Source organism: Dipodomys merriami, unplaced genomic scaffold (assembly GCF_024711535.1).
Source record: "Dipodomys merriami isolate MVZ:Mamm:240054 unplaced genomic scaffold, mDipMer1.0.p SCAF_9, whole genome shotgun sequence".
Lineage (NCBI taxonomy): Eukaryota > Metazoa > Chordata > Mammalia > Rodentia > Heteromyidae > Dipodomys > Dipodomys merriami.
The window spans coordinates 13,209,162-13,236,983 of NW_027206512.1; the positions used below are offsets into that span (position 1 = coordinate 13,209,162).

General features: G+C 35.6%; 1 protein-coding gene across 8 annotated transcripts in view; it reads left to right on the forward strand.

The window, feature by feature from the left end:
- Wdfy3 (WD repeat and FYVE domain containing 3) overlaps nucleotides 1-27,822 on the forward strand; it is a 272,242-nt gene that overhangs the window by 164,576 nt on the left and 79,844 nt on the right. For 7 of the 8 annotated variants that reach the window (XM_070012519.1, XM_070012518.1, XM_070012515.1 and 4 more), the window contains 11 exons: nucleotides 2,033-2,264; nucleotides 4,420-4,580; nucleotides 6,361-6,472; nucleotides 8,251-8,441; nucleotides 10,421-10,573; nucleotides 17,214-17,287; nucleotides 17,379-17,540; nucleotides 18,992-19,086; nucleotides 21,248-21,368; nucleotides 21,926-22,143; nucleotides 27,280-27,515. In XM_070012519.1, coding sequence (XP_069868620.1) covers nucleotides 2,033-2,264; nucleotides 4,420-4,580; nucleotides 6,361-6,472; nucleotides 8,251-8,441; nucleotides 10,421-10,573; nucleotides 17,214-17,287; nucleotides 17,379-17,540; nucleotides 18,992-19,086; nucleotides 21,248-21,368; nucleotides 21,926-22,143; nucleotides 27,280-27,515 — 1,755 coding nt within the window. The remainder of the gene's footprint in view (nucleotides 1-2,032; nucleotides 2,265-4,419; nucleotides 4,581-6,360; nucleotides 6,473-8,250; nucleotides 8,442-10,420; nucleotides 10,574-17,213; nucleotides 17,288-17,378; nucleotides 17,541-18,991; nucleotides 19,087-21,247; nucleotides 21,369-21,925; nucleotides 22,144-27,279; nucleotides 27,516-27,822) is intronic. The other variant, XM_070012513.1, reaches the window with a different exon arrangement.

Consider the following 27,822-nt stretch of genomic DNA (forward strand, 5'->3'; position numbering starts at 1 on the left):
AAACTAGAATAGAAAGGAGGGGCTCTGCGGTCCTAAAGAAGTTACTGTGTCAAGATTTGAACTATGTTATTTTTCACAATACACAATAGACACTTGAGCTAAAAGACTATGAAGAAAACTATGAATATACAGTCTTGTCATTGTAACAAATGTTACAGTTCCATACTATAGTATTCAGAAGAGAGTTAAAGAAACCAAGAATTAAGGAAAATTCTGAATCAGAAACTGTTACCATAGGGCTGGGAAGGTGGCTCAGTGGTAGAGCGCTTGCCTTGCATGCATGAGGCCCTGGGTTCGATTCCTCAGCACCACATAAGCAGAAAAGAAAAAAAAAAAAAAGCCAGAAATGGCGCTGTGGCTCAAGTGGTAGAGTGCTAGCCTTGAGCTGAAGAGCTGAGGGACAGCACCCAAGCCCAGAGTTCAGGTCCCACGACTGGACCCAAAAAAAAAAAAAAAAAATGTTACCATAAGTTAATCAAAACTCCAAATGCTCAGAACTTAATCCATTTTGAGTGCCAATATAATGGTCAAAAAATTAGCATTTTAAATTTCAGATTCTCGGATTAGAAATGTTTAATCAGTAAAGGGTTTGCAGATACTCTAAAATTGAAATTTTCTGAAATCTGAAACACTTAGATTGCAAGCATTCTGGATAGGGATACTTATAATCTATACTTAGGACAAAACTCTTAAAATTCTTTTAACTTCTGAAAGATAGCATCTAGCATACAGTGATATTGCTTAAAAGAATAATTACAGTAAAATTTGTCCTGTTGTGTGAAAATAGCAACTTCTTTGAGTACATTTCCTTTTTTTTGGGGGGGGGGGATCCGGTCGTGGGGCCTGAACTCTGGGCCTGGGCACTGTCCCTCAGCTCTTCAGCTCAAGGCTTGCGCTCTACCACTTGAGCCACAGTGCCACTTCAGCTCAAGGCTAGCGCTCTACCACTTGAGCCACAGTGCCACTTCTGGCTTTTTTCTTTTTGCTTATGTGGGGTTGAGGAATCGAACCCAGGGCCTCATGCATGCAAGGCAAGTGCTCTACCACTGAGCCACCTTCCCAGCCCCTACATTTCCTTTTAATAATGTTTTATTGTAACATTATTTCAGTATGGTGTACCATGAAACATACCTAGTGAAATTAGTCACTGATTTCTTTGGATACATGATTTTTTTGGAATAAGTTTACTGATTCTCTAGCATATTACTTCTTCTTGTTAGGAAAGAAGGAATCTCAATTATGGAAGAATTGATTTTTTTAATGTATTTACATTATCATCACTATCTTCTGAGCAGTCATGAAATAGTATTCATATCTTGATTTTCATGATCATATTACTAACATCATTATAGACTATTCCTTAATATATATATGTGTGCATATATATGTTAATAGATGTAATAGGAAGCTAAAATGACAAAACAATCAGTGGAAATGCCCATGATTCCATTAATTGATGGAAGTAACTATTTCCTTCTACCCTATTTATTTACTTATTTATTAACAACATATTGATTAAGTTAGTTACCTTGTCAATAAGCAGAAATATGATTCCAAGCCTGAGAATCTGTTGGCAGTGGTTAATATTAAAGTATAAACATATTAATCAAGTCCATTTTTCTAAATTCTTTGACATTTTTATTGTACTTTGCCCCTAGGAGACACTTTCATAAGTAATCTTATTGAACTCACCTCAGGACTACCTGAGTGAGTTCCATTGTGCAGAGATCTCTTGTTTTATAACAACTCTAAAATTTCAGAGGAGCATTATTAATTGTTATGGAAACAACCAAGCAGTGACATTTTTTCCTTTATTTAATTTTGGCAATTTCTAGTAGTCATTTACAAAGAATTGTATAATCTTTACCATATTCAGTGTCCAGTTACTGATCTTTGAATCTTAACCTTCAGTTTCTCAGCCTGGTTTTTTATATTTGTAAAGTTGTGTGGACTTGGAATAATGAAAATGTACATGTTGAAGCAGTTTCCTGCTAGTTTTCCATAACTCACGCCTTGTGTGTCTTCTCTCTAGCTTCATTATGTTCACAGTACTCCAGGGGGGTCAGGCTCTGTGAACCCCCCAGTGGTGAGCACAGTCTATGCCTACATTGGTACTCCACCTGCTCAACGCCAGATTGCTTCATTGGTTTGGCGACTGGGACCCACCCATTTCCTAGAAGAAGTTTTACCTCCTTCAAGTGTTACTTCCATTTATGAACTTGGACCAAATTATGTTGGAAGCTTTCAGGCTGTTTGCATGCCATGTAAGTAACTTACTTTTAGTTCTCTAAGTTACTTTTGTAACATAGAGTGTATGTGCTTGTATATGTGTGTGTAGGGCTTTCTTTAATACTACTCTTCATGATATTATTATTAACCACATTCCAGCATTTAAAATGTTCTCCTTGGTTCAGGGGTAGAGCTTAGTGTACAAAATTAACTAATGTGTGAAGAGCTAAATTTAATCTCAGCAGAGAGAGAAATATTCTCTTCCCCTGATAATACTGTACTTTTCTGATTCTTAACTGATCACTAATTATCCATGTTATCTTAGTGGATGAAGATGTAGGTAGATATACTCTCAACCCTGTACTCTTTCTGTAGTTCATACCATTATACAAAACTATATAAAGTATAGAATGAATGGGTCCAGGAAACACACATATAGTCTCAAGATTAGACCTACCCACATCATTATTCCTCATCCTTTTATTCCTGTAGTTTATTTTTAAGAATCTTTTCTCCCAAAAGAAATATAAAATCAAGGGAACTGATAATTTAGCCTTGATTCCTTTATAGTCCCCTCAAAATCATATCTTTATTCTTGGGAGATCCCTTTGCACAAGTATATTGTGAACATCAGTAAACAGATTATTAATATGCCACTTCATTCATTGTTGTTGACTACTACGTCCTAAATAAGTTAATATGCATGAAACATATATTTCCTCTGAGCCCTTCAGGTATGTTTGTTTATCTGTAAACATTGTGTGTTGGATTGTCATTATCATCCCATTTCATAGATGAGAAAACTAAGACACAGAGATTTATGTTAAATGATAACAGGATTCAGGTTTGGCAATCTTGTTCTAAAGCTGTTCACTACTGTGCTATGTTGTACAGAGAGTATGGAGAGGCATAAATGAAGGCTCTTGCCTCCATATATGGGAAGAGGACCCAGCACTGCCAGGCTTGTGGGCTTCTGCACATTTTCATTTCCTTTCTCCTTTGCATTTATTGATTGTTAGATATCAAATAAAATTCTTTTTTCTTCTTTTAAGAGTAAACATGGATTGGGGCTGGGAAGGTGGCTCAGTGGTAGAGCGCTTGCCTTGCATGCCTGAGGCCCTGGGTTTGATTCCTCAGTACCACATAAGCAAAAAGAAAAAAAGCCGGAAGTGGCGCTGTGGCTCAAGTGGTAGAGCGCTAGCCTTGAGCTGAATTGCTGAGGGACAGTGCCCAGGCCCAGAGTTCAGGCCCCATGACTGGACCCCCCCCCCCAAAAAAAAAAGAGTAAACATGGAATGTGACAGTGTTTTGTGATTATTAGATAGCAAAAAAAACCCTTTTTCTTTCTATAAGTATTCTAAGAGTAAAACATAGAACGTAATTATCGATGACTAGATTTATGTCCTATAATCTATATTACTGTATCCTAATTAAAGAAATAGACCTGAAAATTCAGTATAGTTTTTAAATTGAGTTCCCATATTGTACCTTAAAAAAAGTTCAGGTTCATCCAAGTAAAGATGTTGCTAAGAAGCAGAGCCTGTAGCTCACTCCTGTAATCTCAGGTGCTTGGAAGGATTGTGATTCATCAACCCAGGCAAAAGGTTAGCAAAGAGCCAGGTGCTGGTGGCTTATGCTTGTAATCCTAGCTACTCAGGAGGCTGAGATCTGAGGATTGTGGTTCATAGCCAGCCCAGACAGGAAAGTCTATAAGACTCTTATCTCCAGTTAACCACTAGAAAACTGGAAGTAGAACTGTGGATCAAGGTGGTAGTGTGCTAGCCTTGAGCGAAAAAGAGCTCAGGCCCCAAATTCAAGTCCCATGACCGATAACAACAACAGAAAGCAAAAGCCATGTCAACATTTAAGCCTTGCAGAATAGACCAGGTCATTTGTTTATGAGTATGTGCAAAGCTGTAGGTAGGAAGATTGTAGTCCAGACCTTCTCAGAAAAAAAAAGAACCCTATCTGAAAAATAACCAAAGCAAAAATAAGGGAAGCAGGTGGACCTCAGGTGTGGCTCAAGTGGTAGAATACCTGCCTAGGAAACATGAAGCCTTGAATTCAATCCCCATACCACCAAAATAATAGTCATAATTGTATTATATAATAAAAGAATTTATTATATAATAAAAATTGTATTAAAATGGGAAGAATTACAATTTTGAGAAAAATGATTCTCTTTTGAAGGTAAAGATGCAAAATCTGAAGGTATTATCCCATCTCCTGTGTCATTGGTTCCGGAGGAAAAGGTATCATTTGGCCTCTATGCGCTCTCTGTATCCTCCCTAACAGTGGCGAGAATCCGGAAAGTGTATAACAAGTTGGATAGCAAAGCCATTGCCAAACAGGTAAGCAGAATGATTTCCCTATAAGCTATATTTAATTCTGTTGGGATTTCAGAGTCTCATGGGTTACCACAAAAGTCTGAGTAGTTGCTAAAAATAGTGCCTTTTGAGGATTGTTAATTTTTACTTGAAAATTTATTGATTGAGAATTTCAATATATTCAACATACTTAATCCTTAAATGTGTCTTGTGTTCTAATTGCTGTAGCCTGAAAATGTTACTTTATGTACAAAGGAGAATTTAGGTTGCATGTTCAATTAAAGTCCCTCACCATGTGAAGTTGAAATAGGAAAATTACATCAACCATTCAGATGAGCATATGCATGCTTAACAGTTGAAGACTAATGTAAAAGAATAGGTCAGAGTTATTCCCTGTGTTGAGGATGCTGTGGCTGGCTTTGAAGATGAATCCAGAGGCCATAAGCCAAAGAAAGCAAGTTGCTGAGAAACTGAAAAAGGCAAGAAAATAGACTCTCCTCTCAGTGGAGTCTAACCCTGCCCAAACCAATGAGATCTATGTTTTATTAGGAATCTTTGGTCTATTGTATAATGAATGTTGATTTAATAGCAGTTTGAGACAGCAACCACAGAAGGCCATCTTCATCCTTGAGTGATCAGTTTCTTGGTGTAGTCTGCAACCAAGTGTTCCTTTTCATTACTTTATTTATTTATTTATTTATTGTTTCCTTATTGTATTATCTTACAGTTTTTTATGTTGTTCTTTAGTGTTTTTTTTAATTTTATTTTATTTGTGAACATACTGTACAGAGGGGTTACAATTACATGGGCAGGATAATGCGTACATTTCTTACCAAGCATTGCAGCCTCCTCCTTTGTTTACCCTTCACACTTAAGTGTTCTGTGGCTGCTATCAAATTTTTCTTTGCATCTTTGATCTTCAGAATCTGATTATGATAAGCTCAGCCCCTTCGAACATTTTTATAATACTAGAATTCCATAAACCTCTCCTTGAAATTTTACATCTTTCACTAAACTTAAGGAACTTTTTGTAATTATTTTTTCAAATATATTTTTCTGTTGAATTTTCTTTTTTAAAAGATTCTTACAATAATCATCTTTTAGGTTTTGTTCTTGTTTTGTTTTCATTGGTTGTGGGGCTTGAACTCAGGCCTGGGTGCTCTTTCTATCAGTAAAGAACACAATTGCTGTTGTTAATTATTTCCATCACTAAGCCTGTCTTGAAGCTACTTTGTTACGGATTACCTACAATGTACTAGATACAATTTGTTCCCATCTTTATGTTTCTTACATTCTGGTACAAAGATTCATTTGTGTGTGTTTGATGTTTCCTTTATGTAGGCATGTTTATCTAGAAACAGATAATTTGGATAGATTTGTAGCTAACAGGATTGTCACTAACCAGGAGTATTATGAGGCACTGAAAAAGGAAAGCCTTCAATCTATGACAGATTCCATTCAAAAAGACCCCCATGGGCTCAGGATTATCTGTCATCTCTCCCTCAGCTGATCGTATTGTATTTAAGTTATTTCTGTGAATTTCCTACTCTAGAAGTATGAGCTCTTTAATAAAATGAATGTTATTATTTTAAGTATTCTGATAGGAATAGAGTTACATAAGTCGGGCAAAGAGTACATTTCCTTTTGGACAATGTGACCCCTTCCCTCACTCTCTCCTAGTTTTTCTCTCCTATCCCACCCACAGGTTGTATAGTTCATTTTTAACATACTGTCCAGTGAGTATCTAATGAGAACACTCAGGCTGTGCTTCTGTAATTACATTGCTTTTCTTTTCTATTTTCAGTTAGGCATTTCTTCCCACGAGAATGCCACTCCTGTGAAGTTGATCCACAATGCAGCAGGCCATCTTAATGGACCTGCAAGGAGCATTGGGGCTACACTGATTGGATACTTGGGTGAGTTGGGTCTATTATTTCAAACTTCTGTGTTTACCTTCACATTTACATTTACTTTCCTCACTTAAGGAGTTAATACTTAAGTTCATGTTTGAATTTGACATATCTCAGGTTCTAGTCAACTTTAAAATTTGTAGTCTTCTCATTAATATTTAACTCTTGTTAACAATGGTGAGCATTGACCACATACTTCTAGGTTATTCATCAGTAAATTTCAAATGGCCACATTAAAAGAGATATTAAAATAGAAAAAAATATTGTTGCTTATTTCATGGTTTGATTTAGCAGTGGTTTTGCAGAAGTGTTCTTTTAATATAGAAGTGAGGTGAAAATAGAAATTCTGTACCTAAACACTAAATCTAGCTATAATAAAAGGTTACAGATAGTAGCCATCCTTCAGAGCCTTATACATACTATCTTATTAAAATGAATTGAGCTGGGCACTAGTAGCTCTTGCCTGCAATCTTAGCTACTCAGGAGGCTAAACTTGCAGTTTGAAGCCAGCCCAGGAAGGAAAAACAGTGACACTCTTATCTTCAGTAAACTACCATAAAACAGTTCCAAGTGGAGCTCTGGCTCAAGTGGTAGAACCCTAGCCTTGAGCAAAAAAATAACAGGGAAAGCACCCAGGCCCTGAGTTCAAGTCCCAGAATGGTATATATACACCAATAAAGCAGTATTTTTTTAAATTCAGTAGGATACTGAGGTGTAATACAATGTTACTACCAAAATTCAAAATCAGTAATTATTTTATCTCACATAAAAATAAGTATATTCTATTGGTTCCTTTTTAAGTTAACAAAACATTACTGTTTTGCTGGCCCATTTTTTACCAGCAAAGATGCTTTTTATCTCCATGACATTCAGTTTTTTAACTTTGACTTTCTACCTGATAACATTGCATTGTTAAACAGTTTCCTTGATGTTAAAGCACATAATGTTTTTCTTTATTCAATTCAGCAGATATTTTCTGTTTTATATTCTTTGCTAAACCATAACAGCAGTAAAGTAGTGGAAAACAGGGAGTAAAGAGTTTGTAGATCTAAGTTCTACTACCTCCTCTGCTACTGTGACATTGGCCATTCATTTAAGCTCTGTCAACTTCAGGGTTTTATTTGTTAGTTTGTTTGTTTGTTTTTTTTACCTATAATTACCTAGAAAGATACATGTGAAAATCCAGTGCTACAATAGATAAAAAAAATACTACAAATGCTACAAAGTACGTAGAAATATAAAATGGATATTTATATACACATATTATGTGTATCTAAGTGCTTTTCTTTTTTTTTTTTTTTTGAGGCAAGGTCTCCCTATATTACTCAAAGCTGGTCTTAAAAATCTAGTCTCAAGTAATCCTCCCATCTCTGCTTCACAGACAGCTGGGAGGACAGTCTTCCCCCAACTAGATTTATAGTTTTAAAACAGTCTCTATCAGTAGGCAAGTGAATCGGTTTCCTAGTGAAGCCACTCTCTTGTACCTTAGTTACTTCCAAAGAGCTCTATACTGAGTCTTCTGTTGCTGGCAGCGAGTGTTTCAAAACATGAGTCTTGCTATAAACCCAGATCACTATCCTCTTTTTCTCCTGCCTCCTCTCTAGGAGTATGCATATGCATATTTTTCTCTTAAACTCTACCTTTGATTTTTGTTTAGAATTCTTATTTCAGTACAAAAGATTTTTATAAAATAAAATTTATGATTACAAATAGGGTATTGAGTTACTCATTTCTTATTCCCCTGGGGAATTTATCTTAATTATTTTTTACTGTCTTTTAATTAGGAGTGAGAACATTTGTCCCCAAGCCTGTTGCCACTACTTTGCAGTACATTGGTGGAGCTGCAGCCATCCTGGGCCTCGTAGCCATGGCCTCTGATGTGGAAGGGTTATATGCAGCAGTCAAGGCCCTGGTTTGTGTGGTCAAGAGTAACCCACTAGCCAGCAAAGAAATGGAGAGAATCAAGGGTTATCAGGTTTGTAACCATTAAAGCTTTTCTTCACTTAACTTAGATATTCTACTTTTGATTATTCCTGTTTTCTCAAAACTCTGGAAGAAATTCTATTCTTCAGATCATTTCAAAACAAGTCGCTTTTTATGAAAAGTAACATCAGGTGAAAAATATGAGTAGTTTATTTTAGTTTATCCCTTTTCTTCTTTCTCATCCGGTTTTGCTACATCCTCGAATTTGGCTACATCACGTCAGTACAGCTTTGAAATATTGGAATATACAGTTGTCTCTTGCTATCCATTGGGAATTCATTCTAGATAGCAAAATCTATGCATACTCAAGTCTCAAATGAAAAGGGATAATTTTTGTGTATCACTTAAGCACATTGCACTGAATGGTTTAAATTGTTATTTATGATACTGGGACAATGTAAATGCTATGTGCACTTGTTAAACTGCTATATTCAGTTGTTATACTCTGTTGTTTGGAGAAAATGACAACAAAAAAGTCTTTCCATAATTTTTTACCAAAATGTTTTGGATGTACATTAGAATTTGTGGATATAGATCCCATGGATAATATATCCAGCTGTTTGTTCAAGTTAATGATTTAAGTATTTGGATGTTGCTTTTCTTTGTAGCTAGGGGAATGAAAAGAAGTAGGGTGACATTAGCTCCATATTCACAAGACAGCCAGGTCAGTGATCTAAGCAGGTTCTCCCATGCTTGTGTTCCCTTCCACTTCACACCGTAGTATCTTTCTTTACTTCCCTTTCATCCTCAGATGTGAACCACTACAGAATAAGTGTGCCATCTATATTCCTGAAAATTCATGTGGAATTACAAATGTGCAGTATTTATATGTATAAGGCCTATACCAGATTTAATGTGAACGTTATTTTTGCAATTTGGAGCAAGCAATATGAAATCCCTCTGTTAGTTGTTTTGTAAATCACTATGACAGACACCTGAGAGAGACAATTTAAGAGGAGGAAGGATTTATTAGGCTCATGGTACCAAAGCTTCAGTGCTTACTCCCTTACTATGAGGTTCTAGTAGATGCAGAACCTCAGTGCAGCTAGAATTTGTGTGTACACAGTGTTTATCTCATACTACCAAGAACCAGAAAGAAAAAGGGCAGGAGAGGAAGGAACCATGGATGAAAAGTATCTTTCCAGTCTCCCACATCCCAATAATGCCATTGTATTATGAATCGATCAAGGATTAATTCCTTGATTAGCTCAGTGACTTAAGGATGCAGCAATTGGCCAAAGCCCACTGGGGGCATCTTAGATCAAACTCCAACCTCCTTCTCTGTAAACAAAATACAAATGCCTTCTGTACCTTAATGAAGATACAGTTCATAGTGCAAGATTGTATAGATTTAATAGGGCTTTGTTTTTAAACATTTTCAAAGTGGCCATTGAAGTTTTTTTCCCATGAAAAAAGAGGAACAATCTAAATGTACCAACTATATCACAGTGACTAATTGTACTATAACCATCTTGTAGAATACCATTCAGCCTCTTGAAATCATAATTATGTAAAATATAATGCAAAAATTTTTCCCTGTATAGAAAAAAGTATAAAAGTGAATAATAACAACTATGAGTATTTTATTTTATTTATTTATTTATTTTTTGTCAGTCGTGGGGCCTGAACTCTGGGCCTGGACACTGTCCCTCAGCAATTCAGCTCAAGGTTAGCACTCTGCCACTTAGCCACAGCGCCACTTGTGGCTTTTTCTGCTTATGTAGTGCTGAGGAATCGAACCCAGGGCTTCATGCATACAAGGCAAGCACTCTACCACTAAGCCACCTTCCCAGCCCCATATGAGTATTTTAATAGGATGATAGGATAACTTTGTCTTTAAGAAAACAAAATTTACAAATCAGTTTAGAAGTCTCAAGAATTTTTCTGCATAGGATTTTCTATGTGTATGTATGTGTGTGCGTATTTTTTGTGATTATTCATCAACCAACATTTAGTATTGTTTTCTCCTAGTTGCTGGCAATGCTGCTTAAGAAGAAACGTTCTCTTCTGAACAGCCACATCCTCCATCTAACTTTTTCCTTGGTGGGAACAGTCGATAGTGGACATGAGACCTCCATTATACCAAATTCAACTGCTTTCCAAGACCTTCTTTGTGATTTTGAAGTATGTGTATACTCTTAACTGGTAATATATAGTTGATGAAGCCTTTCTTTGTCCATATGATACATTTACTATTTTATTTCTAAATGAATTTAAAGTTTCACTTACCATTTAGCAAAGTACAGAAAATAGGGTAATGGTAGGTTTTCTTCCCTCCAAATATATTCCATAGGAAGTGGCGCTGTGGCTCAAGTGGTAGAGCACTCATCTTGAGCTGAAGAGCTGGGGGACAGCTCCCGGGTCCCAGAGTTCAAGCCCCATGACCAAAAAGAAAAAGAAAAAGAAACAATATATTCCATAGAGCTCAACTGCAAATTCATTCCTGTGACTGGCCTTGTGGGAGGCAAAGATTTTCATCATGCAGTTCCAGTTAAAAATATTCTATAATAAATCTTGTAATTTGGGGTGCTTTTTATTTTTGTCAAAATAAAAAGATCTGCATTTCTGTCTTATTTTCCATAAGTAGTAACTCCCACCTTGTCCTCTTTTGGTTCCCTGTGCTAATAGCCTTTCCCATTTGACCTCTTATCACACCACTTTATGTATTAGTCATATTCTAAGTTCATGCTTATACTTCTGGGAAACAGTACCGTGAGGCTTTACAAATATAGATATTATGTCTGTCTTTCATCTTTGTCCTCTTACCATTCAGAAGAGTACACCTCTTGTTTTGCAACTTGGATACTAGACTCCAACTCCTAGTTCTTTTCTAGCCAATATTTGGTCAGATATTGAATCCTCAGCAAAGAGTTTTTGTACACCAATTTGCTTTACTGAAAGTCTGTTTTTAGAGCTTATTCACAGCTTTCTTCTAAATAAAACTTGACTGCCTGAACTCAGTTCTCATCAACCACAGCTCTCAGTGAAATTTGAGGTTTTGCTTTCCTTCTTACAACTCATGTAATTTCTCACCAGCTTTCCAACTTCATTGTCCTGGTTCTTGTGCCCTTCTTGCAACTTTTACAATAGAGTTCTGGCTATGAAATTTTATTTATTTTATATAAAAATGTCCATCTTCATTTTTCCTTTATTGTTTGATTTCCTTTAGCATATCACCTAATCCTGCAGCCGATCTCTATGAAGTTAACCTTCACATCTAAATCTCTAACTTGACATCTGAATTCCAGATTTATTTCTGACTTTTTGCTTAACATTTCCACTTTCATGTCCCAGCAATACCTTAAATATACTTTTAAGATCCCTTCTGAAATTAGCTCTTCCTTCTAACTTTTCTGTTTCTATTCATAGCACCACCATTCCCAAGGCTTAAAATTATAAAGTCAGCTTCCTTCTTTCTCTCCATCTATTAATATTCTGACATTATATCACAGAGATCATAATTTTACAAGGTAGTCTCCCTTTTTCTGCTTCTGCTACATCTAAATCCAAGCCCTTAATCTGTTCTCTTCTTACCCATTAGGATAGCAGTCAACTCTTTCTTCCTTTCCCAAGGCCATACTGTCTACTGTGATCTCATTTTTTTCATGTTTTTTAATGAATCTGTTTTTATTTTTTAAATACATTTTTATTGTAAAAATACTGTACAGAGGGGTTATACTTATATGAGCAAGGTAATGAGTACATTGTTACCTCATCCTTAGTTTTTCCCCTACCATTCCTTCCCTCTCACCTCCACAACTACACTCCCCCCTCCCCATCTGAATTGTAAAGTTCGTTTTTCAACATACTGTCTTGTACATCTCATTGTTACAATGGGTCAACCTGTATCTCTATTTAAACATTTTGTTTTTTCCCTTCCCTTCCCCAAGCTAGAGAAGTATATATACAAGATTCAGGGCACTGACATCAGTTACAGTGAAAACAGGTTATACCGTGGGGGAGGAACATACAAAGAAACCAAAAAAAATCACATGGTACGTTATAAATACGTTAGGAACAATAGCAAGAAAGAAAAAACCACTTGTGTCCCTATATTGGGGTTCATTTCACTTAACTTCATCTTATCTGACCTTTCTGTTTGTTTCAGACATATACTGATTATTGTAAATAAGGGAAACCATGGGACCTATGTTTCTATGGCCTGGCTTACTTCACTTAATATAATTTTTTCCAAGTCCATCCATTTCCTAACAAATGGGGCTATGTCATTCTTTCTGATGGAGGCATAGAATTCCATTCTGTGTGTGTGTGTGTATGTATGTATATGTATATGTATGTGTGTGTGTGTGTGTGTGTGTGTGTGTGTGTATATATATATGTATATATAACCACATTCTCTTGATCCATTCATCTACTGAGGGTCATCTGGGTTGGTTCCATATTTTAGCTATAGTAAATAATGCTGCAGTAAATATAGTTGTGCTGGTAGTTTTAATATGGTCTTGTTTGTGATCATTTGAGAAAATGCCCAAAAGTGGGATTGCTGGGGTACAGAGGAGCTCTATGTGGAGTCTTTTGAGGAACCTCCATACTACTTTCCAAAGTGTTTGAACAAGTTTACACTCCCACCAACAGTGCAGTAGGGTTCCCTTTTGTCCACATTCCCTCCAGCATTTGTTGTTACTAGATTTCTTGTTTATAGCCATTCTAACTGGGGTGAAGTGGAATCTCAATGTTGTTTTGATTTGCATTTCTTTCTTTTTTTTCTTTTTTTTTGCCAGTCATGGTGCCTGAACTCTGGGCCTGGGCACTGTCCCTCAGCTCTTCAGCTCAAGGCTAGCGCTCTACCACTTGAGCCATAGCACCACTTCTAGCTTTTTCTGCTTATGTGGTGCTGAGGAATCAAACCCAGGGCCTCATGCATGCAAGGCAAGTGCTCTACCACTGAGCCACCTTCCCAGCCCCGATTTGCATTTGAGTATTTCTTCATGTGTCTATTGGCCATCTTTCTTTCCTTTTCAGAGAAGTTTCTCTTAAGTCTTTAGCCCACTTGTTTATCGGGCAGTTGTTTCTTTGAGGATTTGTTGTTAGGGGATTTAATTTTTTGAGTTTCAAGTATATTTTAGATATGAGACCTTTTTCTGTTGTATTATTAGTGAAGATTTTCTCCCAATCCATGGGCTTTCTACTGATCTTGCTAGCTATGTCCTATGCCATGCAGAAACTCTTCATGCAATCCCATTTGTCCAACCTTTCTTTGTTATGATTCTGGGTTTCTTATTGAGAAAATTTCAGCCTGTGCCTAGGAGACCTAGGGTTTCTCCTTTTCCTTCCTGTGATGTTTTCAGGGTGTCTGCTTTGACTTTGAGGATTTTTTTTTATCCATTTGGAGTTTATTCTGTTGCAGGGTGATATATAAGGATCTAACTGTAGTTTTCTATAGGTATTAAACCAATTTTGCCAGCACCATTTACTAAAGAGGCTGTCTTTCTTCCATTCTTTTTTTTTTTTTTTAAGCTCCCTTATCAAACAAAGATTAGGTGGCTATCGGTCTGTGGGTTCATTTCTGGGTTTTCAATTCTATTCCATTGGTCCTCAGGTCTGTTCTTGTGCTAGGACCAAGCTGTTTTGATTACTATAGCTTTGTAGTAGAGTTTGAAATTTGGTATTGATATTCCTCCAGCACTATTCTTTCTGTTAAGGTTCGTTTTTGCTATTCTGGGTCTTTTATTGTCCCATAGGAATTTTTGGATTGCTTCTTCTATTTTCTTGAAGAATGAGGTTGGAATATTGATAGGTTTCGCATTCGATTTGTAGATAGCCTTGGGAAGTATTGCCATTTTCACAATGTTGATTCTTCAGATCTAGGGACGTGGGAGGTTTTTCCACTTCCTAAGTTCTGCTTTAATTTCCTTTTTCAGGTTTTTAAAGTTTTCATCATAGAGGTCCTTCACTTTTTTGGTTAAGTTAATTCCTAGGTATTTTATTTTTTTGTGGGGCTATTATAAGGGGAGTTGCTTTCCTGATTTCAGCCACACTCTTATTGTTGGCATACAGAAAAGCCATTGATTTTTGAGGGTTAATTTATACCCTGCTACTTTGCCAAAGTTTTGAATCAGCTTGAGTAGTTTGGGAATGGAGTCCAAGGGATTCTTTAAATACAAGATCATGTCATCTGCAAAGAGGACAGTTTTACTTCACCTTTCCCTATTTGGATCCCCTTTATGTTTGCATCTTGTCTTATTGCTGTAGCTAGGCATTCTAATACTAAATTGAAGAGAAGTAGAAAGAGTGGACATCCTTGTCTCATTCTTGAGTTAAGAGGAAATGGCTTTAGATTTTCACATTTAAGTATAATGCAGGCTGTAGGTTTATCATATACAGCCTTTATTGTATTGAGAAATGTTCCATGGATTCCTAATTTTTCCAGAGCCTTCATCATAAAGGGGTGTTGGATCTTGTCAAATGCTTTTTCTGTATCTATTGAGATAACTATGTGGTTCTTATCCTTGCTCTTGCTGATGTGATGAATTATATTAATTGATTTGCATATATTGAACCAGCTTTGCATCCCTGAAATCCATCTTGTTTGATTGTAGATTTTTTGGATGAATTGTTGAAGTCAATTGGCCAAAATTTTGTTGAGAAGTTTTTCATCGATGTTCGTCAGAGAAATGCGTCTATAGTTCTTTTTTTCTAATGAGTCCCTGCCTGGTTTGGAGAGGAGGATTATGGTAGCTTCATAGAAAGAGTTTGTTAGTGAACTTTCTCTGTCAATTTCATTGAAGAGTTGGAGGAGTATTGGTGTGAGTTCTGCTTTGAAGACCTTGTAGAATTCAGCTGTAAATCTATCCAATCCTGGGCCTTTCTTAGATGGGAGGTCTCTTATTGCTATTTCTATTTCGATGCTTGATAATCTCATTCTTTTTTAGAGGCATAATTATATCACTTTCAATAATTTTCCAGAGATTTCCTCTTCAGTGGAATAGATTAGCCATTCCTCAAACTTATACTCAAAGTTTAATGCCCAAACCTCATTCTTTCAGAAAACACATGGTAGATATTTTTGACACCAAGCACTTTATTATTTGCTAAGGATGTGAAAATAAAACACACAGTCAGTACCTCCAAGTATTTCATCCACTAGAAGAGAAATACAAAGAAATAGACAACTATATCACAACGGAAAAGATGAAGAAATGGACACCTAATTATAAAGAGAAAGTTGTGGGTTATGAGAGAGCAAAGAGAGCTACCTATCCCAGCCTTAACCTTTTATCATCTGGTAACTAACATGTTCAGATCGTGGATTTCTGTAGTTCCAGATTTCTGACTGAAATCTAACATGTGACTATCTTGTGTGCAATAAATAGATTACCCATTCCTCAAATTGATACTCAAAGCTTAATGCCCAAACCTCATTCTTTCAGAAAGCACATGGTAGGTATTTTTGGAGCCAAGAGATTTTCCCATATGAAAACTTTTTGTTCATTCCCTCTTAAAGGATAATTTTGCTTGTAATATGAGTCTAGTTTAACATCATTTCATGATTTTCTTTGTTTTCTTCGCCTTTGGGGATTGTTAATTTGTGAATTGACCTTTTCAACAAATTTGCATTTTTTTAAACAATTAGTTCTTCAAATATTTTTCCTGCCCCTTTTCCTTTTCTGGATACCAATTGCACAGATTTTAAATAGCTTGATGTCTCATAAATCAGTAGTGCATTATCTGGTCACTTACATTTTTATGCTTCATTTTGGGTAGTTTATAATGTTTAGTAAATTTTATGCAATGATCAATAGTTTTGTGCATTGACTAATTGGCTGTGCCATCTAGCAAATTTTCTATTTTAGTTAGTTTTTTTTTTTTTTAAGTTAATTTTTTTGCAGTAACAGGATTTTTAACTCAGGGTCCCCATGCTTGTTAGATCTGCTGTTGAATCACACCTACAGTTCATTTTAGATACCTTGTTTATTCATGTCCAAAAATTTGTTACTAGCTGTTTGTCTTGCATATCTTTTTTCATCATGTTTATCTTTTTTGTACATTCTTAAACATGTGGAGCATATTATAATAGATTTTTAAAGCATGATAATTCCATTATCTTCCATTTTGGGAGCCTATTTATGGTAACAAATCTACATACCAGCACTTTTTATGCTTTAGAATAAAAATCTTGGCGGTAGGTCTGATCAAGTCCACTGTGTAAATATATAGACATATCCAAATGAAAAAATTATTTTAAAAAGCTCTGTAAACTTGTAAATTTAATAAAGTGATTATATCCTGTTGATATTTTTTTTTTTATTTTATTTTTTTGGTTAGTCATGGGGCTTGAACTCTGGGCTTAGGCTCTTCCCTGTGCTCTTTAGCTCAAGGCAAGCTCTCTACTGCTTGAGCCACAGTGCCACTTCCAAATATTTTTTATTCATTTTTATTAAGACATATTAAGACATTTCAATTCCAGAAGTCAGATTATGAATACAGTGCATCTTGATCACTGTCATCCTTCCATCTCACGTCTTTTCCCCTTCCTATCCCTACCCTCAAGTTATGTAGTTCAATATTTACATAAGGTACATTGACTATAATAACTGTATTTGTTCAACCTTTCCATCAGGGCATTTTTAACCTTGTTGCTCTTTGTGGGTTTTTTGTTGTTGTTGTTTTAAATTATATTTTAATTGTCAAGGTGATGTACATAGGGGTTATGGTTGGTAATTTATTTTTTGTCTAACTTGTTACCCTCTCCCTCATTTTTCTCCCTCTTTCCCTTTCCCCTTGTTCTTTGTTTTCTTTATAGGTCTGGCTACATGCACCCTATGAGCTTCATCTTTCCCTATTTGAGCACTTCATTGAACTGCTTACAGAGTCCAGGTACTAGTTAATGCCCTATAATTAATGGTTCTGTTATTTTTTTTTAAAAAAAGGTGATAGTACAGTGTATTAAATCTTTTTTCTTTTATAGTGAAGCTTCAAAGAATGCCAAGTTAATGAGAGAATTCCAGTTGATCCCAAAGTTGCTCCTGACTCTGCGAGACATGTCCTTATCCCAGCCCACCATTGCTGCTATTAGTAATGTGCTGAGCTTCTTGTTACAAGGTTTCCCCAATAGCAATGATCTACTCAGGTAGTGAGAATGTCATTTGCCTTTTTATTAACTAAAAGTACCATGTGGTGAAGATGAATGAGATGATGCAAATGGTTCCTATGCCTGTATAACACCTGTAATGTCAATACTATTCAAGATATGGTCTAGAAGATTTTCAGTACCTTAGTATCTTGTGTTTATAGAATAGTCAATTGTTGCTACCAGTGAACAATATAATGTTTGTGGGAAAAGATGTGATAATTAGCCATTGATATTAATTGGCTTGAACATAAAAATGTTCAGTATAGGAATGTTCAGTCCCTTACCACTTCTCAAACGAGTGGTGATACTTCATTATTTTATATTATTTGAATGTCATTTTGCTGGAATAAGAAGTGTGGCTTAAGGCCTATTCATGGAGTGTGTTCATCCAGAAATGTTCTTGTCCCCATCATATCTAAAAGTAGATTAAAAAAAAAAAGCAAAAAATCTGTTTAAATATTTCTTAAGTGAGGACTGATTACACTGATTGTTTTCATCACTTCTTATGTCATCTCATAGGGATCATGAAATCATACCTATTTATTAGTGTGCTCAATGGACTAGTCTCCAATCTGTATCATGCGTAAATCACCAACTTTTATATTCATCTACCTTGAAATCATTTGTGTGTATGTGGTTTTTAACTTGGTAGAATTTAAAGCTGCAGCTTCAGATTTTAGAGCATTGTAATTATTATTACCCATATCTATTTAGCATTGATCCTAGAATAAATTAATTGATTTGCTTGGTTTATCACCAAAACCTTTTCACATTTTAATTTTTTTAAATCATTTAAGTTATTGTATTAAAGAGTTCATACTTTCAAAGACCTATAGTTATCCCATATTTTGAAAACATATTTTAAAAAAAGACCTATAGTTATCCCATATTTTATTGTTTTTGTTTTTGTTTTGGGTCCCGTTGTGGGGCCTGAACTCTGGGCCTGGGCGCTGTCTCTCAGCTCTTCAGCTCAAGGCTAGCGCTCTACCACTTGAGCCACAGCGCCACTTCCGGCTTTTTTCTTTTTGCTTATGTGGTGCTGGGGAATCGAACCCAGGGCCTCAGGCATGCAAGGCAAGCGCTCTACCACTGAGCCACCTTCCCAGCCCCGTTATCCCATATTTAAAAAAAATGTAATATTGTAATCCTTTTTTTTTTTTTTTGGTCGGTCATGGGGCTTGAACTCTGGGCTTGGGCGCTGTCCCTCAGCTCTTCAGCTCAAGGCCAGTGCTCTACCACTTGAGCCACAGCGCCACTTCCAAAAATGTAATATTGTAATATGTAATATTACCAGAAATTATTCAAAAGGGAGCAAACAAAATACAATTACCTAAAGGTTCATAAAACTTAAAATCAGAAGTGTTATTTTGTTTTTTACACCTTTGTATTTTGTTGCATTAGAGAATGAAAAATAAGCTGGATAACCTCTTTTACTCCTTTATTTAAAGATTCGGACAGTTTATTTCTTCTACTTTGCCAACCTTTGCAGTTTGTGAGAAATTTGTAGTTATGGAAATAAATAATGAAGAGAAACTTGACACTGGTGAGTTTACCCTGGAATTTGGGAAAGATAATGATTAACTAATTACTATGTACTGTTCTTCTCTGATATAAATTTGGCCTGGATAATATATATTATGTAATATAGCAATGATATTGTTATATAACTTCCTCCTTACTTTATTTTTTATTTTTTGGTCTTTCACTGATGTTTGTCTTATGTCAAATGTACATAATTTGTAGATATGTATGTTCCCTACAAAATTTAATAGAATGTGAATTTTGCTTCATAAGCAACATTTTATTTTTATAGCATTCATATCATTGTTCCTTTAAATGGCAAGCCCTTCTAATATACTTAAACATTATTGGGCTTTTTTAATTACATGTACACATTTCCAGAAACAATACTGGTTAAGAATAAATTATATTCATTTTACTGTTATTTTTGTTTTTCTGCTAGGTATTTAGTAGTCACTGAGTAAAAGAACACTTTACTAAGATCATCGTAGATACCTGTAATAAAAAAACAATTTCATAGTTATAAGTTACTATCTTTAAGTAGTTGTACAAAGGAGGTACTATTTAACAAAGCAGCTTATAAATACAGTGTATACACACCTTCTTAATTTTGTAGGCTATACATTTTATTATTGACTGCATCTCCCCTTCTCATCTTCATTTGCACACCCTTTTCTCCTTGAATGCACCTCATCCCTTTCAATTACTTGCTTCCATGTGCTTTATTTTTCTGAACTCTGACTTAGCCTTTCTAAGGAATTACACTATTTGAGTTCTCCCTTGAATATACCATGTTTCAGTTAGTACATTTGTATATACTTACATACTACTGAACTTACTAAATTCAGACTTTTTTTTTTTTACACTTTTCCCCCCAACATCCTGGTGCTTTCAGCCAGGTGAATACTGACATTGTTCTGGAGAAAAAGATACCTCTGTACTACACATTATAGTATTGTAAACTCTTCTTTGGTCTAGAACACTGTAGTAAGAACACATAAATAACTAAAAAATGTTGTTAATAAAACAAAAATAAGTATACTGGTTTTGTCATCACTTTCTTGCCATATCAAATAATAGAGGAAATAAAAAAATTACTCTAGTTAGTGAATAACATTTATTATTTATTTGTATTATTGGTATAATATATTCCAAAAACCTAAAGTGACAAAATTTTTTTCCCTTTCAAGTAATAGGCATGATGTTCAGATTACACATGTAATAAAAGCAATGCCTTGAGTAATGATGAACACTGACTCACAATCCAATCAAATAAGAATGAGTGGCACAGTGTGGAATAAAGCAAAAATTGGAGTTGCAAAAATGTAAACCTAGAAACTGATTCTAGAATACATCATTTTATACTGCTTTGAAAATTTGGGGAGGCATAGTTAGTAGAAACCTATGAATTTCTATCAATATTTTACTGTTCTTATGAGTGTTTGGGTCCCTAGGGTAGAGGTAGGCCTTTGATAAGGCAGTCTGAAATTACCATTATCCTGCCTCTTGGAAGAGGAAGGAATATTGAATTCCCTTTGGTGAATCTGAAGGTCCATAATGCACAAATGCAATTTAAATGTTAGTAGTGATCCTTGGCCCAAACAAGTAAAAGTGTATAAATTCATGGTGAAGTTTCTCAGTTTCACCATAGAGAGAGTTACTGATTGTGAACAACGTCACAGCCTGATACTCTGATGCCGGCCCTGTGCTTGCAGGACATGTCCCTGAGAGCCACTGAGCTCTTGTTTACCTCTCCGCCTTTTCCACTTTCACCTCTATTTGCATGCCTTTCATCTAGTCAGTGCTCTGTAATTCTGACTCAGTGTGTTATATATTATCCCATCTGTGGGTTTTTTTAATCTGGTACATTAAACTGTATCCTTCAAGAAAAAAGTCAAGAAATTAACTGTCTGGAAATTGATATTCTGTCGTAATTATTTTTCTTCTTATGATCCTTATTGATAGCTTTCTTCCTGTTAAATAGAACTTAGATAATACCTGATGTAAATGTGCTATAGAGAACCTTGAAATTTAACTGACCCTCTTTCTTAGCCACTTCAATAGACAGTACTTAGAAAAAAAATTACTGAAATATTATTTTTTATGAAATATCAAAGAATCACATTGGAAATTTTATTTTAGTTTATCTTTAAGGTTATTTAATGGATTTATTTTCATTTCAGGAACTGAAGAAGAATTTGGAAGTCTTGTATCTGCCAATCTTATACTTTTGAGAAACAGACTTTTGGATATATTGCTAAAACTAGTTTATACATCTAAAGAAAAAACAAGCATTAACTTGCAGTAAGTTTTTTTTTTTGTAGTACTAGTTTGAACTCACCTCCTTGTATTGTCTAGATACTTTTATTGCTGAGCCATAACTGAACTAACAAGTGTATATGACTTTGTCCAGCCTTCAGTGATAAAGGGTTCTTGCAGAATTTTCAGTCTAGGTTTGAACTCAGCTCCTTGTGTTGTCTAGATACTTTCATTGCTGAGTCATAACTGAACTAACAAGTGTATACCAGTTTGTCCAGCCTTCATAGATAAGGGTTCTCCCAGAATTTTCCGCCTAGAGTTTCCTATGTTGCCACAGCTTCCAAAGTGGCTAGGATTACACATGTAATCCACCAACATCTGGCAGTAAAACCTTTTAGACTTGGTACTACTATATACTACATACTGTTACCAGTTCACTCATATCCACAAACGTAGAAATTGCCACAAATTTTAGAGTTTATTTTAATGCTGAAATTTATAGTATTTTAGGAGTGAAACCAAGTCCTATGTTTCTTCTTAATGGTGACATCTTAATTCCTGAAATTAATTTAATGTCTTTAAATCCATCTGTATTTGAATAGAGCTTGTGAAGAACTGGTCAAGACCCTGGGCTTTGACTGGATCATGATGTTTATGGAAGAACACTTGCATCCCACCACAGTTACAGCAGCCATGAGGATTCTTGTCGTCCTGCTTAGTAATCAGTCTATTCTCATCAAATTTAAAGAAGGACTCAGTGGTGGAGGATGGCTTGAACAGACGGATTCTGTCTTAACTAATAAGATTGGAACTGTATTAGGTATGAAGCTTTTATGGTTAAGTGCTTTAACATAAGTTATTGTGTTTTGTTTTAAATGCATGTAAGCACATACTGGCCAGTTTATCTGATAACCATTAAGTGTCATGAGTTTTAACTAATGATTGAGAGAAAAGCTTAGATATTTCAAATTCAAACTAAAGTCAGATAGAAAAATAAGATATGAAAGCTGAGAGAATTTTTCATGATTTTTTCATAACAGGTCTTCTTATCTATTAGTAAAGAGCAAATTATTAGGTGTAACTGAATTAATAGTAAAATAGTAATGCTGCTTTTGAGTGTTTATTCTGTTACTGATCACTACATAATTTATTTCCTTTGCAGAGTAACTGTGAAGTATAAATGTCATCATATTCATTTTACAGATTACAAAAACAAAGGATAAAAGCATTGTTATAAAAATGACAATAACAGGAATCCTCACAATTTGAATCCAAGTCATTCAGATCGATAGTCTATGCTTTTAACAGTTACATTATATTGCTGCTTAACTACTTGAGCTTAGTGGTTGTTTCTGCTAACGCTCCTTATTCTCTGCTTGCTTGCATTTCCTGTTTTTTTTTTTTGTTAGATGTCTTCAAATTGACATTCCTGTTTATATTAGTGAAAGTATAATAATTCAATTCTTAGACTAAGTATTTGTCACTGTAACATTCCATACATGTAATGGTCTGTCTAACCTGAAGTTGCTTGTGTTATATTTGAAAGGTTCTATTTGCCCTGTCAGATGGAAAATCAAGGATCAGAATTTATTCTGCAGTTTATTTTTATTTATTTTTTTATTTTTTGGGTCCGGTTGTAGGGCTTAAACTCTGAGCCTAGGTGCTATCCCTCAGCTCTTCAGCTCAAGGATAGCGCTCTACCACTTGAGCCACAGCCCCACTTCCAGCTTTTTTCTGCTTATGTGGTACTGAGGAATCGAACCCAGGGCCTCATGCATGCTAGGCAAGCACTCTACCACTGAGCCAACTTCCCAGCCTGCAGTTTATTTTTAAAATACAAAAGTTTTAATATCTAGATATTACCTGTACCTTCCTATCACTTACTTTGACATGATAATACATTAATACATGTTAAATATCAAAGTAAATGATAGGAAGACAATTTTCAGTATGATATCCATACCATTTTATGATGAAAATATGGGAAATACCTGAAGAAACTTAGTATATGATATAGAAAGGATACTATTTCTATTTCACTCTGAAGTGATTTCTCAGGAAAATCATCTTTAAACTATATTCGAAGTTGAGTACCGGTAATCCCAGCTATTGACTGAAATCTGAGGATCATAGTTCAAAGTCAGTCTATGCAAGAAAGTCCAGGAGACTCTAATCTCCATTAGTCACCAAAAAGCCAGAAGTAGAGCTCTTGGACACTCAGGGAAACCAGGCGTCAGTGGCTCACGCCTGTAATCCTAGCTACTCAGGAGGATGAGATCAAAGCCAGCCGGAAAGTCCATGAGATTCTTATCTCCAAGTAACCACCAGAAAACCGGAAGTGGCACTGTGGCTCAAGTGGTAGAGCTCTAGCCTTGAGCTGAAGAGCTCAAGGACAGTGCCCAGTCTCAGAGTTCAAGCCCCAGGACAGACAGGCTGACAGACAGACAGACAGACACACACACACACACACACACACAAATATATTTTGAAATTATTGTCATGGATGTTTCTAGTGTATTAGGACAAAAGTTTCAGTTCACAGTCTCAGCAAGCAAATTTGAAAGCCTAGTGGTGGTGGATAGAGAAAAATCTATTGAACATGGTCATGTCAGAAAGAATGAGGTGGAAATGGCGCTGTGGCTCAAGTGTTAAGAGTGCTCACCTTGAGCTGAAATGCTGAGGGACAGCACCCAGGCCCAGAGTTCAAGCCGCACTACCAACCAAAAAAAAAAAAAAAAAAAAAAGAATGAGGTTTATGGACCCCAAGTCCATCTTTGGGTTACTGACATGAGCTTCCAGATTATATAGGAAGGGGCAAGAAGAATATATCATTAATCAGTCTTATTTAAACTATGATTTGATTGATTAGGATTGGTCAGAAAGGGCCTGATTAATGCATCATTAATCAGTTATGGTAAAACTATGGTTTGATAGAGTAGAATTGGTCAGAGATAAAGAAGTCATTGCAGACCACTGGTAGATTTAACTCCTATCGCAAATTATTATTGATTGGTCCAGTGGAATCCAAGTTGATAGTAGGATAGACTCAGAAGGAAAGGTTAAAGAGGAAAAATAAAGGCAGAAAAAGAACAAAATGGAATTAGTTAACCTGTTACTAGTGCTATCCATCAGATGCCACTGTCAAATTCATCATTCCATTTCTTTGGAGGGCTCAGTGCTAGAGGTCATTTTCTTCAGCAACCACTTACTGTTGTTAGAGTACTCAGGAATCTGGGTGTAGAAGATCTTGACAGGTTGAGAAAACTGTTTCCTGTGCCTTTTGTGGGATGAGATGGATCGACTATCACTGCTTACAGGGAGTTAGGAGTCAAGGCAGAGCTTTAAGACAAAGGAGATATGTGAAATACAGGTAGGGATACCAGGTTTTTGTCCTGCTTTTAGTTAACTCATGTGCCTTGGGCCCATGAGTGCTTTTCAGAAAAAGCACTTTCTAAGTGCCTGTTTTATAGATACTTTTCTGCTCTGAAAAATAGGCCATCATTTCCCATGGCACAGAGGAAAAATATAACCTACAAATATGATTATTATGAATCATTTTGTAGTAGGAAATTGAGCTTATCCATCTTAAGAATAGCTACTAGAAAACTGGGTGTGGTAGTACCTAACACCTGTAATCTCCTTCCTCAGAGGATAGAGGTAAATAGATCTCAAATTTGTGATTTGGAAGCCAGCCTGTTCTGCTCTGTCTTTAAGAAATAAAGAAAGAACCAGGGAGTGGCAGAGAAGAGGAGGGGAGGGAAGTATTTATTTTAGAGAATAAATAAAAATGATGAAAGGCATAAATGAACATGAGTTCTGTTAAATATGCATGTTCTGATTAACAGCATTGCTTGTTTTAAAGGCCAAATGTGGTAGTAATAATGAACCCTAACAATTATATAGTACATCATGGTGTGTCAAATTATTTGATACCGATTCATTTGGCCATATATTTTAGTAAAAATTACATTTTGAAGGAAATATGCAACAGTAAATATAAATTAAGAATTGTTTTCTTTACTTAAGATATGCTATTTTCCTATAACATTTCTAGACCAGGCACTGGTAATGTCAAAGAATCTGTCTCCTAACTGTCTTGGACCTTTTCTGTCCTACATCACTTCAGGAATATTAGAAAGGTTCTGAGAATGTTGGAAGGGGGTAACACTGATCAAGATGCATTGTAATCATAAACTGTGTTAAGTGGCATTTCCATAACAGTCCTGGCTTTCGTGCCTTAGAATTTGCCTGTCCTTCATTAATACCTTCTTGTACAGTGCACATGCTGCTCTAATGCCATAAAAGGAATCTAGATACTCAATTTATTAAGTTTAATCCTAACTAATTTTTACTGAATCCTGTGACACACATTTGCTTGTATGGCAGGTGCATATATCTTCTCATTTGACTATTTCTCCTTTATCTGGTGCGCAGCCTCATGATTTTGACTTTTCAATTCGCATTTATTAGTTTCTGTCAAAATGCTTTTCTAAAAATACCTTCTATCTAGTTGTAGTTAATATCTAACTGTTAATATTACATTAAATATTCTTTCAGACTCATAAGAGGAAATTATTGTAAAGCCTTAGAAAAGAAAATGAAAACCTTAGTGTTGGATTTTCTATGTTTATTGTATTTCCTCTGGTTGGGAGATACGGCCAAAGGTCTCCTGCATTCTAACTAAGCACTCTGCTGCTGAGTTACACTTGCTGCCCTATAGTATTGGTTTTCTTTTTAGGATCTGCAATTTAATTGAAAATGTATTTTCCTGTGTAATGTATAAATTTCCCGTTTGTATTAATTTTTTTCTTTGGGTTTTTTGAGACAACATCTCTTACATAGCCCAGTAGATTTGGATTCAAAATCCTCCTGTCCTGGCCTCAAAATGCTAATTGCCTCAGAATGCTTGTGCCATATACCCTGCTTATATAAATAATTTTGTTTAGAATTTACCAAAAACAAAAATTAAACCAATGTCATAAAATATAACCAGTTTTTCAGAAATGTGACAGTCTTATTAACAGGGACAAAGGAGACAGCATACTCCTATGCCCTGTGAAATGCAGGCACCACATCAACTCCTAGTGCTACCTCTAGCTAACCTTGAGATTTTAATTAACAGCATAATAAAGCCTAGGATGTGTATGATATACAAGACTCTGGTTTGATCCTCAGAAAATAAGTGTATGCATCACATGTTCATTGTGATTCATAGTAAAATCAGTCCTTTGTATATTGTTTCCTGTTTACAAAAGATTTCAACTGAAAATTTGGCCAAAAGAACCGTGCTTTTGTTGTATCCTAAAAGCCATGTGTAACAGAGGAAACAGAATTGAAAGAAACACTGATGCTATATATACATCATTAAGAAGCACTGAAAAGGCTGGGTTCTTTCAGAGGATTCTGGGACATCAGGTCAACTTGTATGGAGCTACAAAGGATTTATCATCCCTCTTCCTGGCAGTTTCTCAACAGAAGGATGACCATTTTGTGTTTTCATTTAGTCTTGCCTCAAAATCTGTAGATAATTTAAAGTTAACTGGTGTAGCATAATTTTTCAGGCCATATGAAACACACTAACTATTTTACCAAGTATATTTTACAGCATCTTCCATTTGAGGGTGGTGCTTCCAATGCAACTTAGTTCTTTGAAAATGTAAGCGATAATGTTAGCGACCCTCTGAAGTCATTCTTTTAATGAGTCAAATTTATATCACTTTAAGCATTTTCAAACACTTATTGTCTCAGCTGTGTCACAAAATCTCTATTATAGTAGACAGGTTTGCTAGTCAAGCAGATGGCAAATAAAAACTTGGCTAAACATTGAATTCAACATTTGAATAGTTATTTGCTGTGTCGATATGAATGCTTGGGATACATACTAAGTTACTCCCTTCTTTGTTACTGAAGCATTATTATGATTGTTCATTTCATTATTGTATTTTCTCTTCTGTAGGGTTCAATGTGGGCAGAAGTGCCGGTGGGAGATGGACCGTCAGGGAGATTAACCGGGATGCCTGTCATTTTCCCGGTTTTCCAGTTCTCCAGTCATTTCTTCCTAAACACACTAATGTCCCTGCCCTTTATTTCCTCCTCATGGCATTGTTTCTGCAGCAGCCAGTTAGTGAGCTGCCTGAGAACCTGCAGGTCAGTGTGCCTGTCATCAGCAGCCGATGTAAGCAGGGTTGCCAGGTAGGAATTATCTAGTAAGGTGTAACTGTAACTCTTTAAACCAAACAATGGCCTTAGAATAGACGACAAATCAGTTCTATCACTTTCTCACAGTTAAGATTGGGATGGAAAACTCTAAAAATTCTTTATGTAATTTTCCCGAAAAGAAGTCCTTTGTCACTGTTTGGCCTTTTTATCTATGTGATTATATGACTACCTATATGTAAGGTCTTTGTTTGACATTAATGATGATTTAAAGGATTCTTTTCAGTACGGAGATTTTTGATAGAAATATAATGTTTTAAAAAAAAATAGTAGCCAGGAGCCT